Source organism: Marmota monax, unplaced genomic scaffold (assembly GCF_021218885.2).
Source record: "Marmota monax isolate L192 unplaced genomic scaffold, Marmota_monax_Labrador192_F-V1.1 WCK01_AAM20220418_F8-fsc00024, whole genome shotgun sequence".
Lineage (NCBI taxonomy): Eukaryota > Metazoa > Chordata > Mammalia > Rodentia > Sciuridae > Marmota > Marmota monax.
Window position 1 is genome coordinate 25,932,309 of NW_026695224.1, and position 16,303 is coordinate 25,948,611.

General features: G+C 40.3%; 1 protein-coding gene across 7 annotated transcripts; it reads right to left on the reverse strand.

Annotated features, from left to right (window-relative positions):
- Window positions 1-529: 529 nt before the first annotated feature.
- Tmem170a (transmembrane protein 170A) lies at window positions 530-15,213 on the reverse strand. Of its 7 annotated transcripts, none has more exons than XM_046434459.2 (3): window positions 14,956-15,213; window positions 6,605-6,706; window positions 530-4,171 (listed from the first exon to the last, which is right to left on the reverse strand). In XM_046434459.2, exons 1-3 carry the CDS (start codon window positions 15,086-15,088, stop codon window positions 4,041-4,043), a joined length of 366 nt encoding a protein of 121 aa, XP_046290415.1. In that variant the 5' UTR covers window positions 15,089-15,213; the 3' UTR covers window positions 530-4,040. The 7 variants fall into 7 exon arrangements, with proteins under 7 accessions (XP_046290415.1, XP_046290414.1, XP_046290417.1 ...); XM_046434458.2 differs by having other exon boundaries at window positions 6,536-6,706; window positions 14,956-15,211; XM_046434461.2 differs by lacking the exon at window positions 14,956-15,213 and adding an exon at window positions 14,456-14,934 and having other exon boundaries at window positions 6,536-6,706.
- Between the last annotated feature and the right edge of the window lie 1,090 nt (window positions 15,214-16,303).

Genomic DNA, 16,303 nt, shown 5'->3' on the forward strand with positions numbered 1-16,303 from the left:
TTAAACCTCAATTTAAAAAAATTACAATGAATAGGCAGTCCCCTGCCAGACAATGTACATCTACAGTGTCAGCAACTGTAGCAGTCATTTTATGACCATGAGGTAAACTACCCAAATTGGAATAATCCAACTTGCTGAAAATGGCAGAACAGAAATCTGATTTATTATGTCACCAAGGTCATTAAATTAGCCTAATTTGGAGTTTTTCTTCAGGTAGATTTAGTGTTGAAATTATTAGCTTTTCACACATTACATCAATATTCATCCATCTCAGCACAGAATCACAAATATTGGTGGTGATACATGGCTCACAATGTGGAGTTAATGTATCAAAGGCATATGTAAATACAGTGTAATCACATCTTTGAACAAGAATTTTCCTACAAATTAGTAAAAAGTTGAACATAAAATAAAGTTCAACATACATGTTAAATATTAAGTTACTAAAAAATACCAAAAACTAAAGTCACACAATTTTATTACAAAAGATTAAACTCATTAGCCACTAAAAAAGAAATGCAGTTCCAACTCACAGGATTTAAAGTAATTCTTTATTGATAAACATTTACACTTGAATTAGAAATGTCAGTAGAAAAATAAAATTTAAATAATTTTCTATTGTACAAAGATTTGATCCTTTTGACTGTTGCAGTTAGTGAAATAACCTAATACAAAATGTTATGCTGATTTGGTCACAACCAGCCTTACAGAATGCACAAAAAGAAATGCAAGTTCACAAAAACGTTCTGCGTGTTGATCACTGATGGCACCAGGGCTTCACATTCCAGGAAATGGTTCCTCAGGGACAGGAGGCGTGTGCTGCAGTGTAGTAAGAACTTTATACAAACCAGAGCAGTCAGAAAGGATATTGGAATCAAAAGTCAACATACCATGTAAAAACTTAAAAAAACATAAGGAAGGATTTAAAGTTCATTATTTGCATTAACTGTTTCTCACTAGTTTAAACGTTTCATGAAAATTAGTATCCTGCTGCAAAAAAAAAAAAAAAATAGCTAATAGCACAGAGAAAAATCTTTCTCATAATATTCATTATGCATTTGTTTATGAACTTAAGTTCACAAAATGCCTTTACCCCAAAATCCTATTAAAGAATCAAGAAATCAGCTTTAATGGTTGGGGGCTGCCTCCCCACATTAAAAAACCGTTGGGGGGGGGCAGTGGAAGCATAGCTAGGGGAGTGGTGGTTACATCTATCTCTAAGAAAGTCAGTTGTTGGCAAAAGTTCTCAAAAAACTATATAAGGTAAAATGTTCAACATAAATGCCAATATTCTTCCATCTGAGCAACCACCTGCAAATAAATCTGTATTTGAGACAAGGAAGAGAGAAAGAAAAAGGGAGGAAAAGAGAAAAACAAAGTGGAATACATTCTTTGTTTAGCATTCAAATAGTTTTTCCCTGAAAACATTTCAAGCTACACAGCGCAATCTATACATTTATTCACAGGAAAATGCTTCACATACTGGGATGGAGGAAACATTTAGCAATTTAAAGATACAATTTATATTTGAAGTTTTTAAAGAGTAGATAATCAAATAAGAAACAGATGCCTAAATTTCAAAATGCCTAAATTTTTGTCTTGGCTCTAAAAAAGGAAAAAAAGAAACTAACATTTTAATCATGGATCAATACGTTGAAAAATTAGATTTCAGGGGGAAGGATCCAATTACTGGCCCACATGTTTGTGACATATCCAAAAGAATGTTTTAGGCAAGAAAAAAGCATTTTTTCAACAGAGATGATCTAAAACCATTTCCCAAAAGAAGGGATATAATACCCATATTTCTTAAACTGAAGGGATATTTTCTAAAATCATAGCTTTTCAACTGAAAACTGTAATCTTTAAATATTTTTTGGAAGAAAGATTTGAGCTTATTTTTTTGTAGCACTGAGAACTGAACCCAAGAGTGCTCTACCATTAAGCTACCACCCCAGCCTTTTCACTTATTTGAGATGGGGTCTCACTAAGTTCTCTGGACAGGACCCAGACTTGTGATCCTCTTGCCTTAGCCTCCTGAGTCAGTGGGATTACAGGAGTACACCACCATGCCCAGCTTAGATTTGAGTTTCTTGTTGGGGATTTTGAAAGGAAATTCAGCTGCACTCAATTAGTTTTAACAAGCAGTCTAATTTGTTAAAAGAAAATGTCCAGTGAATTTTGTAATTCCTTTATAATTTTTCTCTATGAATTCCACTGGCAAATGTCCTCCTAGCTTCTTCTAATCAGAAGCCAGAGTGCATTTTGTTTTAAATGGAATAGATTCATGTGCATATGACCTCGTGGGTTGTCAGCCTTAATCTCATAATGAAAGTTCTCCTTTAAAAATGTCAGAATTAAGGAGAGGTAGAGGGGGCAGTGATACTGGCCAAATTATATTGTTATATTGTGTGCACACGTAGGAATATGTAACAACAAATCCCAATATTATGTGCAACTATAATGCACCAAGAAAAATGTGGAAATAAAGAAAGTCAGGGTTAACGATCAGAAGTTATTTTGAAAACAGGTAACATCACTGATTGTATTCTACACAAACAGTTTAGGGGTAAGGATCAAATGACTTAATTTTTGCAATGTTCTTGCTTTTGAAGGTCAAAGTTTTCAGGCCTTTTAATAAAAAAGAAAAGCAGTAGGATAAAAATTAAAATAGCTAAAATCGAGTTTAAAAAACTTGATATTTAATTGTCTTTAGGGGTATCAATTTTCTTAAAAGAAGTGTAAAGGGCAGAATGGGGACAGATCTGAAAATAAAACTTCAGGCACTTAATGGGAGTAGACACTCAAAAATACTGCACAAGTGGCTGAAGAGCCACCACCAGGTAAACACATCAGGACTAAGGAACCAATAACCACCAATGCTATTTTCAGCTGTACTTCTATAATTGTCTCAAGTCATTAATCCACCCCAGTCACTAAGAAAATCTATAGCAGAATGTTTTAAGTATCTTATTTGTGCCTCGGTGTCCAAAGAATATTCTAAACAATCTTGCTTAAAATTTTCAACTTAGCTGCTTCAGAGGGTATGTAGATTTCTAATTAAACTAAATAAAATAAGCCAAATTAAAAGCAATAAGAGGGCTAGGGTTGTAGCTCAGTGGTAGAGCACTTGCCTAGCATGCGTGAGGCACTGTGTTCCATCCTCAGCACTGCATATAAAGTATTATGCCCACCCACAATTTAAAACAAAAAGCAATAGGAAAAAGTATAGAAATCCTTTCTTTCTTTCTTTCTTTTTTTAAAGTGCCAGCCAGGTGTAATGGTGCATTACTGTAGTCCCAGTTTCTCAGGAGGCCCAGGAAGGAGGATTGCTTGAGCACAGGAGTTTGGGGCCAGAATATAACAAAACCCTCTTTAAAAAAAAAAAGTCAATTAGCTAGCTTCTTTTAATCAATTGTAAAAAAACAAACAAACTCATATCTCTTAAAATATTTTAACGGTGGAACCAAAGTCACTACTTGAGTTATACTTCAACTTATTTCCTGTTACATTTCACCAAATTTGCTCTCAAAGCTATACTCAACCAAAACCTAGTTGGCTTTACTGTCATGAAGATACAGTGAAAGAAGAGTTTCCCAAATATTAATCAAGATTAGATCAACTAAGATTTTAATGCAGCTTATTCTGCTCATGCTAAATACACCAATATTGCCCAGTTTCTCTGAAATATGCAACATTCATGAAATATGGATTTTCTCACCAAATATAGTAAGGGATATTCCAGTGTAAGGGAAGCCAACCCAAAGGCACAGTTGGCCTGGTTTAGGTAAAAGTATGTGTGTAAAACTTAATCTACAAAAAAGAGGCCAAGAAACTTGTTTTGTCTTGGTTGAGAATGATAGGAGTCCAAAAAGATCTTCAATGGCTACAGCTTCAAACTGAAGAAATATCTGATATGTTCTTCACATTCCTGTTGAACCAAGTTGCTTCCACTTGAAGAAATAAAACACACTACACTCCATCATGTATTCTCTGAGGATTCTAGAAAACTTAGGTTGGACATCACAGCATAAGGGTGTATGCTATAGAGTAGCTAAAATCCGTAAAAAGGAGACCACCACCACACAGAATGTCTGTCCAGTGCCCAAGGTCAAGGCTTCAAACGGTATCATCTCCTTCCCTGCTGCTCGGTAAACTCCAGCAATTGCTGCACCTGGTTCAAAAATTCAAGTACATTGAAGAAAAAAAATGAGGTCAACAAAATCGTGAAATTTAGCATTTAAAATTCTACTCTAAGTAGAATGTTCCAGTTTTTTTTTACTTTAAAATTTAAATACTATAGAAATGTCTTGTTTCCCCTATTCTTTCTGCTGATCACCTGAGGTTTTGTTGTTGTTTGTTTTTTTCAAGGCAAGGTCTCACTATGTTGCCTAGGCTGGCCTCAAACTTGCAATTCTTCTGCCTCAGTCCCCCAAGATTATTCTAGTTAAGTATTCTTTATATGGTTTGCAAATCACTGACCTGTGATTTTAGATGTAGACTCTATAAAACTCAAAGTCTCCTAGATTTACTGAGTAGAATAATCTGGAAGTAATAAGATCACAAAGAGCAATTCCTTCATAACCTTGAATGTGAACTCAAAAACATCTCTTTATTCCTGTGCCAATTAGCCCCATGCCCAGCATTGAAGAGGTATGAAATAAATGACAAACTTCTAAGTGAGACTAAGAAAGAAATGTTCAGGCCACAGGAAATCCCTGCTCTACCTTGTTATATTCAGGGTTCCCTTCAAGAAGGGGAAGAGGAGGGAGTAATGGGATGGTAAAGGAAGAAAGGAGGACTTAGCCTAAGCCACAAAGTTCTTAATTCAAAGGGTACACAAAAACAGGGATACTTAAGGGTTCTGTTTTAGTCTCATGCTATTAACTTTCCTATGCAGTCACTGTAACTGCCTAGAAATTGAGAACACAAAACAAAAAACACCTGTATCTACCCAGATACACACACACATATATATGAACAAGAAGAAAGAAGAGTAATTAGCCAAAGTTGGTTTTCTTGAACATTCGACACTCTAAAATGCCTACGACCCCTGGCATTGTCACTAATGTCTGAAAGCACATCTCACTGGGACTCTTTGTGACGTAAGCTTAAGCTACTTGAAATGGGTCCTAAAGTGGTATGTATTTATTTTTATTTTTTTAAACCAGGGATTGAACCAAGAGATGCTTAACCACTGAGCCACATCCCCACTATTTTTTATTTTTTATTTAGACATAGGGTCTTGCTAAATTCTGAGGCTGGCTTTGAACTCGTGATTCCCCTACCTCAGCCTCCTGAGTTGCTGGGATTACAGGCATGCGCCACCATGTCCAGCCCTAAAGTGGGATTTAGATGATGGAGGGCAGAAAGGAAAAAGCCCACCAGAGAAAACAGCAAATGGGAAGGGAATAAACTCCACCCTAATGCCTAAAGATAGAAATAAACACAGCATTTATACATAATCACTGCAGAGCAGGCATCAGTTTAGGTGCTTCATTGTGTGTACTATCTCATTCAGTCATCACCCAGGCTGTAAAACGGTTACATTACCAGGGAATAAACCCAGAGGTGCTTAACATTTAAGCCACATCCCAGCCGTTTTTATTATTGTTTTTGGTACCATGCCAGGGTCTCACTAAATTGCTGAGGCTGGCTTTGAACTTGTGATCCTCCTGCCTTAGCCTCACCAGTTGCTGGGATTACAGGTGTGCACCACCATGCCTGGCAGTATTATCCCTATTTTACTGATGAGAAAAATGAAGCTGGTGCCTGGGGCCAGTAATCAAGTGTAGAAACTGGAGCAGAGGTCTCTGCAACTGCAGGAGGTAATGCCATCAACAGAAATTGGGTCACACTGTCTCAAAACAAAAAACAAAACAAAAACCCTTAAGTCAAAGAGACCAAGGAAATTTCTGTTTAAAGCTCAAGGTTTAAATTCACAGTGAAAAAACTAAAGTGACAAATTTGTGGGACTATTAAGTGTCTGTGTTCTATGAATATATTTATGTTTATATGTATACCTAAAAAAAAAAATGCAACAAACTGTGGTAGTTATTATTAATATATATCATAATTTTTTAATTTTGCTTCCTTATAGTTTGCAATTTATATAAAACATGTTTATATGCTATTGTGAGCTTAAAAATAATTTAAACTTATTATTCTCACCATTGTAATTGTGTCCTATGACATGAGCCAAAAGCCAAAGAGCAAAACAAAAACAAAAAGCAGGTTTAAAAATACAATTATTTTAAAAATAATATCCATGTTTTTCCAGTTATTTTTGAGAAAGTTCTAAGGGGCAGGGGGAAAGGAAATAAACAGAACACAAATCAGGTACTTCTCAGGAAGTCAAAGATTAGCCAAACAAAGGGGGTTTGGGAATAAGAAAAAACAATACATTAAGGAATAGGACCTAAGATTAAAAAACACTTTTTATTATTTATCCTACTCAAATACGTTCTAAAACAAGTCCTGAAATTAACTGACTTATCACATTAAACGTTTTTGACTGGTATTTTAATGTCTAACATACTTGTCAAGATTCCAGCAGTAATTGGTCCCACGATGCCCATCAACAGGATGCTTACAGACATGAACCTACCATATTTGTGATGTCTGAGGGTGAAGAGGGCCAGTAATCCAGCGGGGACATGAAAGAAGAGGGAGGACACCAGTGCCCACAGGAACACACCATACCACATCTCTGCGAGAAAAGAGAAAGGCAAGCTGCAAATCACTCACCTTCCCAGTTAACTTCATTTTCAAAATCATTCAGCTGCACTATAGGTTAGTTCATCAGTCCTATGTCCAAATACTGATGGTTTCAGCAGGTTCAGCAAATGACCACTCCCAGGCCACCACCTGTTTTTTGTACTTAAGGACTTATCTGAATCCACTAGAAGATTATAAACATAAAAACTTCTTTAAACCTACGTCTGTTCACTTAAGTATTGTCTATGACAGTTTCCAGCTTCAAGGGCAAAGCTGATGTTATGGTTTGGATATGAGATTCCCCACAAAAGCTCCAGTGTTAATGTTAACATAGGAATGTTCAGAGGTGGACTGATAAGATTGTAGGGACTGTACCTGAATCAGTCCATTCTAGTTTGAATGGTCTGTCTGGGTGTTAACCATAGCCAGATGGGGTGTGGCGGGAGGAGGTGGGTTACTGGGGGAGCACCTAGAAGAGTCTATCTTCCTTGCAGCGACCACACTCCCTTCCTGACCTGCCCTGAGCTGAGCAGTGTTTCTCTGACAGGCCCTTCAGCCATGATGTACTTCTGCCTCACCTTGGTCCCAGAGCAAAGGACTCAGCCAACCACAAACTAAACCTCTAGAACCCCTTAGCCAAAATAAACTTTTCCTCCTCTTAAGTTGTCAGATATTTTGGTCACAGTGACAAAAAACTGACTAACATATCTGACACAGGAACAGAGATCACATGGCCTACAAAGCCTAAAGTATTTACTTTCTAGCTCTTTACAGAAAATATTGACCAACCCCCGATAAGCTACCTACAGCCTCAAACTGAAACAACAAACATCTAGATCTGTAAAAAAATCCAAATAATTTTCCAACTATGTGAAGCACAAGACTGAGTACCAAACTGAATACGCTAACATGCAGCAGATGCCTGTTGCCCTTTCCTGTCTTTGATTATCTAGTCTTCTAAAATGGAAAAGCTATTCCAGTATATTTATGCAACAGTCTCTTAAAGACAATGCAGTAAATATCAAGCCATCACCTGCTATTAGGATATCAAAGCTCTTTCTTTCTTTCTTTGTACCAGGGATTGAACCCAGGAGTGCTTAATCACTGAGCCATATCCCCAGCCCTTTTTATTATTATTATTATCATTTTGGTACTGTGACAGGTCTCACTAAGTTGCTGAGGCTGGCTTTAAACTTGCAATCATCCTGCCTCAGCCTCCCAAGCCACTGGGATTATAGGCATGCACCACTGCACCCTGTAGGATATCAAAGCTTTTTAAGCTGTAAAATAAACACCAGAAAATGTTTGTCTTGAAGAAAATGGCAGGTAAGAGATAAGGCAGGTTAGAAGAGCTAGTTCCTAAGGAGAGACTCTACCCACTCTTAAGATGACTGAAAATGAGCACTCTCCCCCACCCCTTTTTGGTGCTGGGGATTGAACCCAGCATGATAAGCACACACTCTACCACTGAGTTATGAGCTATACCCCAAGCCAAGGTTAAAATATTTGATCACCAACTATGTTTGAAAAAAACTGTATCAACTAGTCATGGTGGTACATGCCTGTAATCCCAGTGGCTCAGGAGGCTAAGGCAGGAGAATCATGAGTTCAAAACGAGCTTCAGCAACTTAGTGAGGCCCTAAATAACTAAGCAAGACCCTGTCTCTAAATAAAATATTTAAAAAGGGCTGGGAATGTGGCTCAGTGGTTAAGCACTCCTGGGTTCAAGCCACAGTACCAAAAAAAACCCCTACATCAGGTCCCTTAGAAAATAGACTAGCTATCCTCATGAGCTATCCAAAAGACAGAATGAAGGTGGCACATTAGCTAAAACTCAATATTCACCGTTAGGCTGGGGCAGGGAAGTAGCAGGCAAAGGTAGAGATCAGTGCTCAGCTTAACCCAGCAGGGTTTTTCCACCAGGTACCACTGCCATGTCCACTGGATAACTTTGTTGGGGTGGGAGGTGCTGTGCTGTGCTTTGTAGGAACATGGAACAGCATCTCTGGCTAGAAGCAGCACTCCGCCACAGAAGTGACACTGAAAATATCTTTAGACATTGACAAATGTCTACAAGGAGGCAAAATTGTCCTGATTAAAAACTAGTAGCTTGCCGGGTAGCCCAATGGCACACACCTATAATCCCAGTGACTTGGGAGGCTGAAGCAGGAAGATCCTAAGTTTGAGGTCAGCCTCAACAACTTAGTGTGACCCTGTCAAAATAATTGGCCTTGGGGCTGGGGCTGTAGCTCAGTGGCAGAGGGCTTACCTTGCAAGTGTGAGGCACTGGGTTCAAACCTCAGCACCACACAAAAATAAACAAATAAAATAAAGGCATGCTGTCCATCTACAACTACAAAAAAAAAAAAAAAATTTAAATAAATAACTGGCCTATTTTAGTTATTTGCAAATTCTATTAAAAACACATTTAAATCATGCAATATGGACTATAAATACTCATACCCCAAGCTTAAAAAATTTAAGTACATATTATATAGAAATAAAAATAGTAGCTCTGTGTCCCAGAGTTTAATCACCAGTACTAAATAAATACATTTCTGATAGGATTGTGGCCTTATAAGAAGAGATCCCAATCTCCAAGAAGAGAGATGATCCTAGTCTCTCTTTCTCTCCCTCCCTCCCTCCCTCTCCCCCTCCCTCCCCCATATCTATCTATGTATCTCTCTCTCTCTCTCTCTCTCTCCTGCCATGTGGAGATACAGCAACAAGGCAGCCACCTGCAAGCAGGAAATCAGTCCTCACCAGAACATGACAATGGTGGCATCATGATCTCAGACTTCCAACCTCCAGAACTAAGAAAATAAATGTCAGGGGCTGGAGATGTGGCTCAAGCGGTAGCGCGCTCGCCTGGCATGCATGTGACTTGGGTTCGATGCTCAGCACCACATACAAATAAAGATATTGTGTCCACCGAAAACTAAAAAATAAATAATTCTCTCTCTCTCTCTCTTTAAAAAAAAAAGAAAATAAATGTCTATTGTTTAAGCAATTTATTGTATTTGTTTTGTTAACACCACCAGGAGCTAAAACACCATTCCCACCTCCTCTGGAGCATGGCACCTGCCAAGCAGACCTACCAGACCCACACCTCAACTCCTCTGAGAGCTTAATAGCCAATTTGTGAACAGTTTATAGCAGGTGGGCGCTTCCCCAAGTTTCAGAAGGGGGAAGCATACTGCACCCCTACAGCCCTAAGCCACATCCACCGGCTACTTCAGTGCCTACATATAGTACCACTTAAGTCACTTCAACTAGAAAAAAAATGTTTTATTAGACGAGTAGCACAGTTTATAAAAGCACTTTTCTGATGGATGGGATTTTTACAGGACTCTTAATAGCAAAAGCAAAACTGGATCTATAAAATGCTTTTTTAAAACCTAAGTGATTTCTCTTTAATCTACTGCACCTTAATTTTCCATCTATTTAATAGCTATTTATTGATTGCCATGTAGCACTTTCATCTCCCTGGCTCAATAGACTGTCAAAAATATTTGTCTACATATCTTACAGTATTTCCTTTTCACTGCTTCAAATCAAGCACATCATCTTCAGTTCTGTTTACCTTGGCAGCTATGTTAGTCTATTCTGTGCTGCTCTAACAGAAATGTTTTGGCTCACAGTTCTGGAAGCTGAGAAGTTTAAGACTGGGAGGCTACATCTTAAGAGTCAAGCATGGTGGCACACCCCTTTAATTCTAGCAACCGGGGAAGAGCAGGAAGGCAAATTTGAGGCCAGTCTCAGCAACTTAGACCCTGCCTTAAAATTGTAAAAAAGGGCTGGGGCTATAGCGCAGTGGTACAGTACCGCTGGGTTCCATCCCTAGTACAAAAAAAAAAAAAAAGAGAGAGAGAGAGAGAGAGAGAGAGAGAGAGAGAGGAGCTACACCTGGTAAGGGCATCCATGCATGTAACACTGCAGAAGTGTCAAACTGAGGGGAAAAGACATGGAGAGAGTGCAAGAGAGCCAAACCTGCCAGGTGTGGTGGCACACTGTAATCCCAGCAACACAGAAGGCAGAGACAGGAGAATTCCAAGTTCAAGGGCAGCTTCAGAAACTTAGAGAGGACCTAAACAATTTAGTAAGACCCTGTCGCAAAGAAAAAATAAAAAAGGTCTGGGAATGTGGCTCAATGGTTAAGTGCCCATGGGTTCAATCAATCCCTGTTACCAAAAAAATTAAAAAATAAAAAGGACTAGGGATAGCTCAGTGGTATAGTGTCCCTGGGTTTAATACCCAGTACCAAATAAAGATTATAGACCTGTGCCACCACACCCGGCTTAAAGTCAGAGTTCTAAGTACACCACAACAGTCCTGGGGATGACAGTCCTATCGGATCCCCCAACTCCTGGAGTCAGATTGCCTTGAGGCTCATCACCCAGCAACCTGCACCTCTCCACTGTCCACTGGGAGACCCTTCTTTCTTTTTTTAATATAACAGTAGGTTTCTTCCTTTTTCAAAAATATTTTTTAGTTGTAGATGGACACAATACCTTTATTTATTTATTTTTATGTGGTGCTGAGGAGCATACCCAGTAACTCACATGTGCCAGGCAAGTGCTCTACCACTGAGCCACAACCCCAGCCCTGGAAGACCCCTCTCTTTACAAATCCCACCTACCTACAAGGAGTATGCCTGTTCCATTCCCTCCTCTCTAACAACTTGCCTTTGGGACTCTCACTACCAACTGAGGTCTGTCACCTCTCTCCTGACACTGTTGCCAGCCTGCCCACTTACCACTGGCCTTCCTCACCCCAGGGGTCTCTTGACCCTGATCTGGCCTTCCATCTTTTCTCTACACAAAGCCAGTCAGTCATTGTTATTGGAGTCAAGGTTTCTTGTAGGGGTGATGAACATATTTTCAAACTGACTGTGGTGATAGTCATACAATTCTGAAATATACTAAAACCCACTGGATAATACATTAAAAAAAAAAAAAAAGCAAGTCAGATCATCCCTCCTTCCTCCTCAAGTCCTGCAAGACCGCCTTCCAGGATCTGATCTCAGCTCCTCCTTTCTTCCTTACCCCATATTGCACTCAGGGACCCTGAATGTCTCCTAGTTTACTCAGAAGCCCAGGTTTAGAAAAACTGACCGAGTTCACCTACTTGTTTGACCTGAAACATAAGGTCTGAGAAAGGAACACAGGGCCAGCTGAAAGGAGCCTCTAAATCTGGAGCCCTCTTGCCTACACTTTCCTGTTTTCCTCGATTCCTTCAGATCTCTGCTCCAATGTCACTATCAAGGCCATCCTGCTCACCTGATGTAAAATAGCAGTCCATAGCCCCTTACACACACATAAGGGACTAGGGACTGCTATTTTCCATGCACCCATTACACCAAGCATAACAGCTAAGGGTGAGACACTGCCAGGAGGGTATGTGCTTACCACCACATTCTGATCACCTAACTTGAAGTCAAAGGGCTACACCTCATACATGTACTCAGCCAAATGTATGAATGACTCCTGGTTATCAATAACTTCAAGTTACATGTCCATGGCAGCAATGGTAAACTCAAGAACATGTTGCAGTTTAATATTTTCAGAACCATTTCTGAGAGCAAAACAATTTTCATTGCTACAGATTCTTTACTATGATGTAACTATCATCCCAGATCCCTTATCTCAATCTTTTCTTAAAGCGAACTAAAAGCCAGACAGACTAGATAGGACATTCCATTCCAAATTATCACCCACATAAGACATTTAATTATGAAAGGATTAAGGTATCCTTAGGTGGAGAGATTTGACAAACACCATCTTCACCAAATGGTCAAAGTTACCATTATCAGTAAAGGTACACACTTACATTATCACCTGATGATACTCTAACAAGTGCAAAATATCACATCTGTTGGAACATTCTGATAAAAAAATGTTTAATCAATTCATGAAGAAAAATCAAAGAGCTGGGCGCAGTGGTGCATGCTGTAATCCCAGCAGCTCTGTAAACTGAGCAGGAGGATTATGAGTTCAAAGCCTAACTCAGCAAAACTGAGGGGCTAAGCAATTTGGTGAGACCCTATCTCTAAAGAAAATACTGGGGATGTGGCTTAGTGGTCGAGTACCCCTGAGTTCAATCCCCAGTACCAAAAAAAAAAAAAAAAAAGAAAGAAAAATCAACAAACCTAGAATATTAGACATTCTACACAATTAGCTTAGACTGTTCAAAAGTGTCAGTTTCAAGAAATTGAAATAAAAATAGAAGAATATTGTTCTAAGTTAAATGAGACTAAAGAGACATAACAACTAAATGCAATGGGTGAACCTTGTTCAGATCCCCCCAAAAATAAGGGGGGACCATTTGATCAATTGAGGGGAGATTTAAATAAGGCCTATTTGATCACTGTTAAATATCTTAGGAGTGATATAATTTTGTAGCTATGAAAGAAAATCCCTTGTGTTAGCAGCAGCATGCTAATGTATCAGACATTAAGTGCCATGAATCCTGCAACTTCTTTTGAAAGGGCTCTGGAGGAAGTTAAAACATGAGTATGCATATATATTTATAGAAGAAAATTTAAAAGTCATGCACCCCCATGTTTTAATTAGTGATAGATCAAATATATGATGGTGGTCTCATAAAATTATAACATAGCCTAAGTATGTAGTAGACTATACCATTTAGAGTTGTGAAGTACACTAATATTCACAAAACAAAAATGCTTAATGAAAAGAGAAAAACTAGGGAATGGACAAATTATATTGTGATATTGTGTGCATGTACAAATAAGTAACAAATCCCACCATTATGTACAACTATAATGCACCAATAAAAATGTGGAAAAAATTAAATTTTAAAAAAGAACTGCTTGCTGGGGTTGTGGCTCAGCAGTAGAGCGCTTGCCTAGCACTGGCAAGGCCCTGGGTTCGATCCCCAACACCACATAAAAATAAAGATATTGTGTCCAACAACAACTAAAAAATAAATATTAAAAAAAGAACTGCTTAACAAGCCCCAGTTGTTAAATGATGCATGACTGTATCACTGAATCCTAGCATATGAGTAACTGCTATACTATTCTTTCAATTTTTCAGGAGGTTTGAAATTTCCCAAGTAAAGTTGGGGGAAGGGGGAAGAATAAGGCAACAAAACCAGACTAACCTAGTCATGATAGTGTATGAATGTTTCAGGTTTTGGACAGGGTCTCCAGAATGTTGTGTATTTTTGTTTTCGGTGTCAGCTGTGCTCTTAATACTTTTTGAAACAACTTGAGCTGCCAGATTCTCATTTTAGGCATGATTACAAACTTCCATCTTCATTCACCCCCAACACAGATTACCATCATCTTGTCTGCTACTTCACCAACGGCGCTAGACATGTGATACACAGCAAGTCTCAGGTGTCCACTGAATGGTGCCTGCCAGTGGCTGCCCACTGGATGACAAATCACAGGTGCCTTGTTTAAGACTGCAGTCCATCCGCCTTCCCTTTGCACTGTCTCAGGCCCGTTCTTTGTTTATTGGGTCAGTCAACCGCCAGAGAACCCCCAAATCCCCCTTCAATCGCCACTCGTCTGTCTTCTGGCCTTTAAAGGTCCAATACAAATAACTATGCCCGCCTCTCGAAGAAGTCTTTATTAATCTTCCTAAAGGAGGTAATTCCTCATCTCTAAGCACTGACAATTCTATTTTGTATTACAACTTTGAGAACCCCACCAGGCCGAGCAGAAGGTCAGATGGGGGTAAGAGGAGTTAAAAAGACTCGGTCAAAGACGTACAAGGCGTGGTGGGAGAACCGGCAACAGGTCTCAGCAAGTGATTCCAGGTAAACCAGCTGGAAAAGGGGTGGGTTTGGACCGGGTGCCAGCGATCAGCAGCCGGGCTCCTGGAGCAGAGGGGCTGAGCTACAGGCTACACACAAAGGAGGGGTGGGTTCTGACCGCTGCTCGGCCAGACAGACACGATCCAGCCAGGGTCCCCGCGACAGGCGGCCAGGCGGCCAGGCGCCATTCCGCGCCGCCAACGAGCCGGGCGCGACTCTGAAGCAGGCGCCTTCAAAACTGCAAAACCCAAGACCGGCCCCTCCTGCCTCCGGGTCCACCTGCGGCCGCTCCCTCCAACTTCGGCCGCCTCCGCGCTGGCATCGGGTGGCGGGGCCCCGGGGACCTGCGAGGACGTGGCCGGAGACGTGGATCTGGGAGCCTGAACCCAGCTCTGCGAGAGAAGTCGCAGCCCGCCGGCCGGAAGCACAGTGCGCAGGCGCGGGGCGGGGCCGTACCTGGGAAGGAGCAGAGAGAAGTGGAGTTGGGGCACAGGGTCCCGTTGCCCACCCGTGGCACGAGCTTCAGGCTGAGGATCTGCTGCAGGAGTCCGGCCGAGCCTCCGCTGCCGCCGCTCCCCTCGTGCTCCATCCCGCCGCCATACACCGCATAAAGATGAGGGGAGAGCGCCCGAAGTGCTGCACAGCCTAACTCCCCGCACCTCAGCAGACTCAGCGTCACCTTCGGTCGAGGCCCTCTTCCCCCCCCACCCTTAACGGCGTGGCCAAGAGATAGTTCTTCCTTCCAATCACAGGGCGCCGCCAGATGTAAGGGGCGGGGTGAAAGTTGTCTCCGCCTTTGACGTTGCGTACGGCTCGCCAAGAACTAGTGCCCGGCGGGTTACGCCCCCTACTGGAGAATCTCCTGCTCCTTCGGAGCAGGCTGGCCTCTGCTCTGCTCTACAGCGCCACCTATAAAAAAATAGGCCAATTGCATACGTCCTATAAGACAAAAGATGGAAATTTAAAAGGGGTCAGACAGTAATCATAACAAATTTGTTGATCTTAGCAACTGTTGTTCTAGCTAGTACTGGATCCAAATATCTATGAGGTTCTTTCTTTTTTTTGCGGTAATGAGGATTGAACCCAGAGAGTGGTGTCCTACCACTGAGCCATATCCCTATTTTTATTTATTTATTATTTTATATTTTATTTATTTTTATGTGGTGCTGAGGCTCGAACCTAGTGCCTCACACGTGCTAGGCGAGCACTCTACCACTGAGCCACAACCCCAGCATTATTTTTTATTTTGACTCAGGGTCTCTCTAAGTTGCAGAGGGTGGCCTGGAACTTGCCATCATCCTGCCTCAGCCTTCCCTTATGAAGCTTTTTTGAAAAGAACATGAAAGTTCTGTAAAGCTAACTACGGGAGAAAGATTCCATTCGAAGACATGTGTGGGAATGGGAAGGGAGACTATGGATATATGTGCTAAAGTTTTTAAGTGAAGTGAAAATTTAAGAGAGATTCCAATTCAATACTGCAAAATTGTATCATTTCCCTTCAGCAATGTTTAAATTAAAATTTAAAAATCAAGACAAGGAATAAACAAATAGAGTTCTCTAACAGAATTTAGTAAGAATGAGAGGTTTCAACAAATTTCAGAAGACGGTATAGCTGTATAAATAAATACTTATTGAATATTTTATTATGTGTCACCAAGCCAAATGATAGCTATGCAATATCTGATTAGCCTGAACATCTCAGTGAAATTATTATTCTTATCTTATTTTATGCCTATTTCACAGGAGAAACTGATATTTAAAACACATAATTTGGCCAACACCACAAAATTAATAAATATCCAAG

Bases quoted from the DNA above. Each gene is read 5' to 3' on its own strand.
- Tmem170a (XM_046434458.2), bottom strand. From the start codon at position 15,088: ATGGAGCACGAGGGGAGCGGCGGCAGCGGAGGCTCGGCCGGACTCCTG. The intron at 6,707-14,955 runs GTACGGCCCCGC...CTTTTCTCGCAG, and splicing joins TTCTCTCTGCTCCTTCCCAG to AGATGTGGTATGGTGTGTTC. The intron at 4,172-6,535 runs GTATGTTAGACA...TTTTTGAACCAG, and splicing joins TACTGCTGGAATCTTGACAA to GTGCAGCAATTGCTGGAGTT.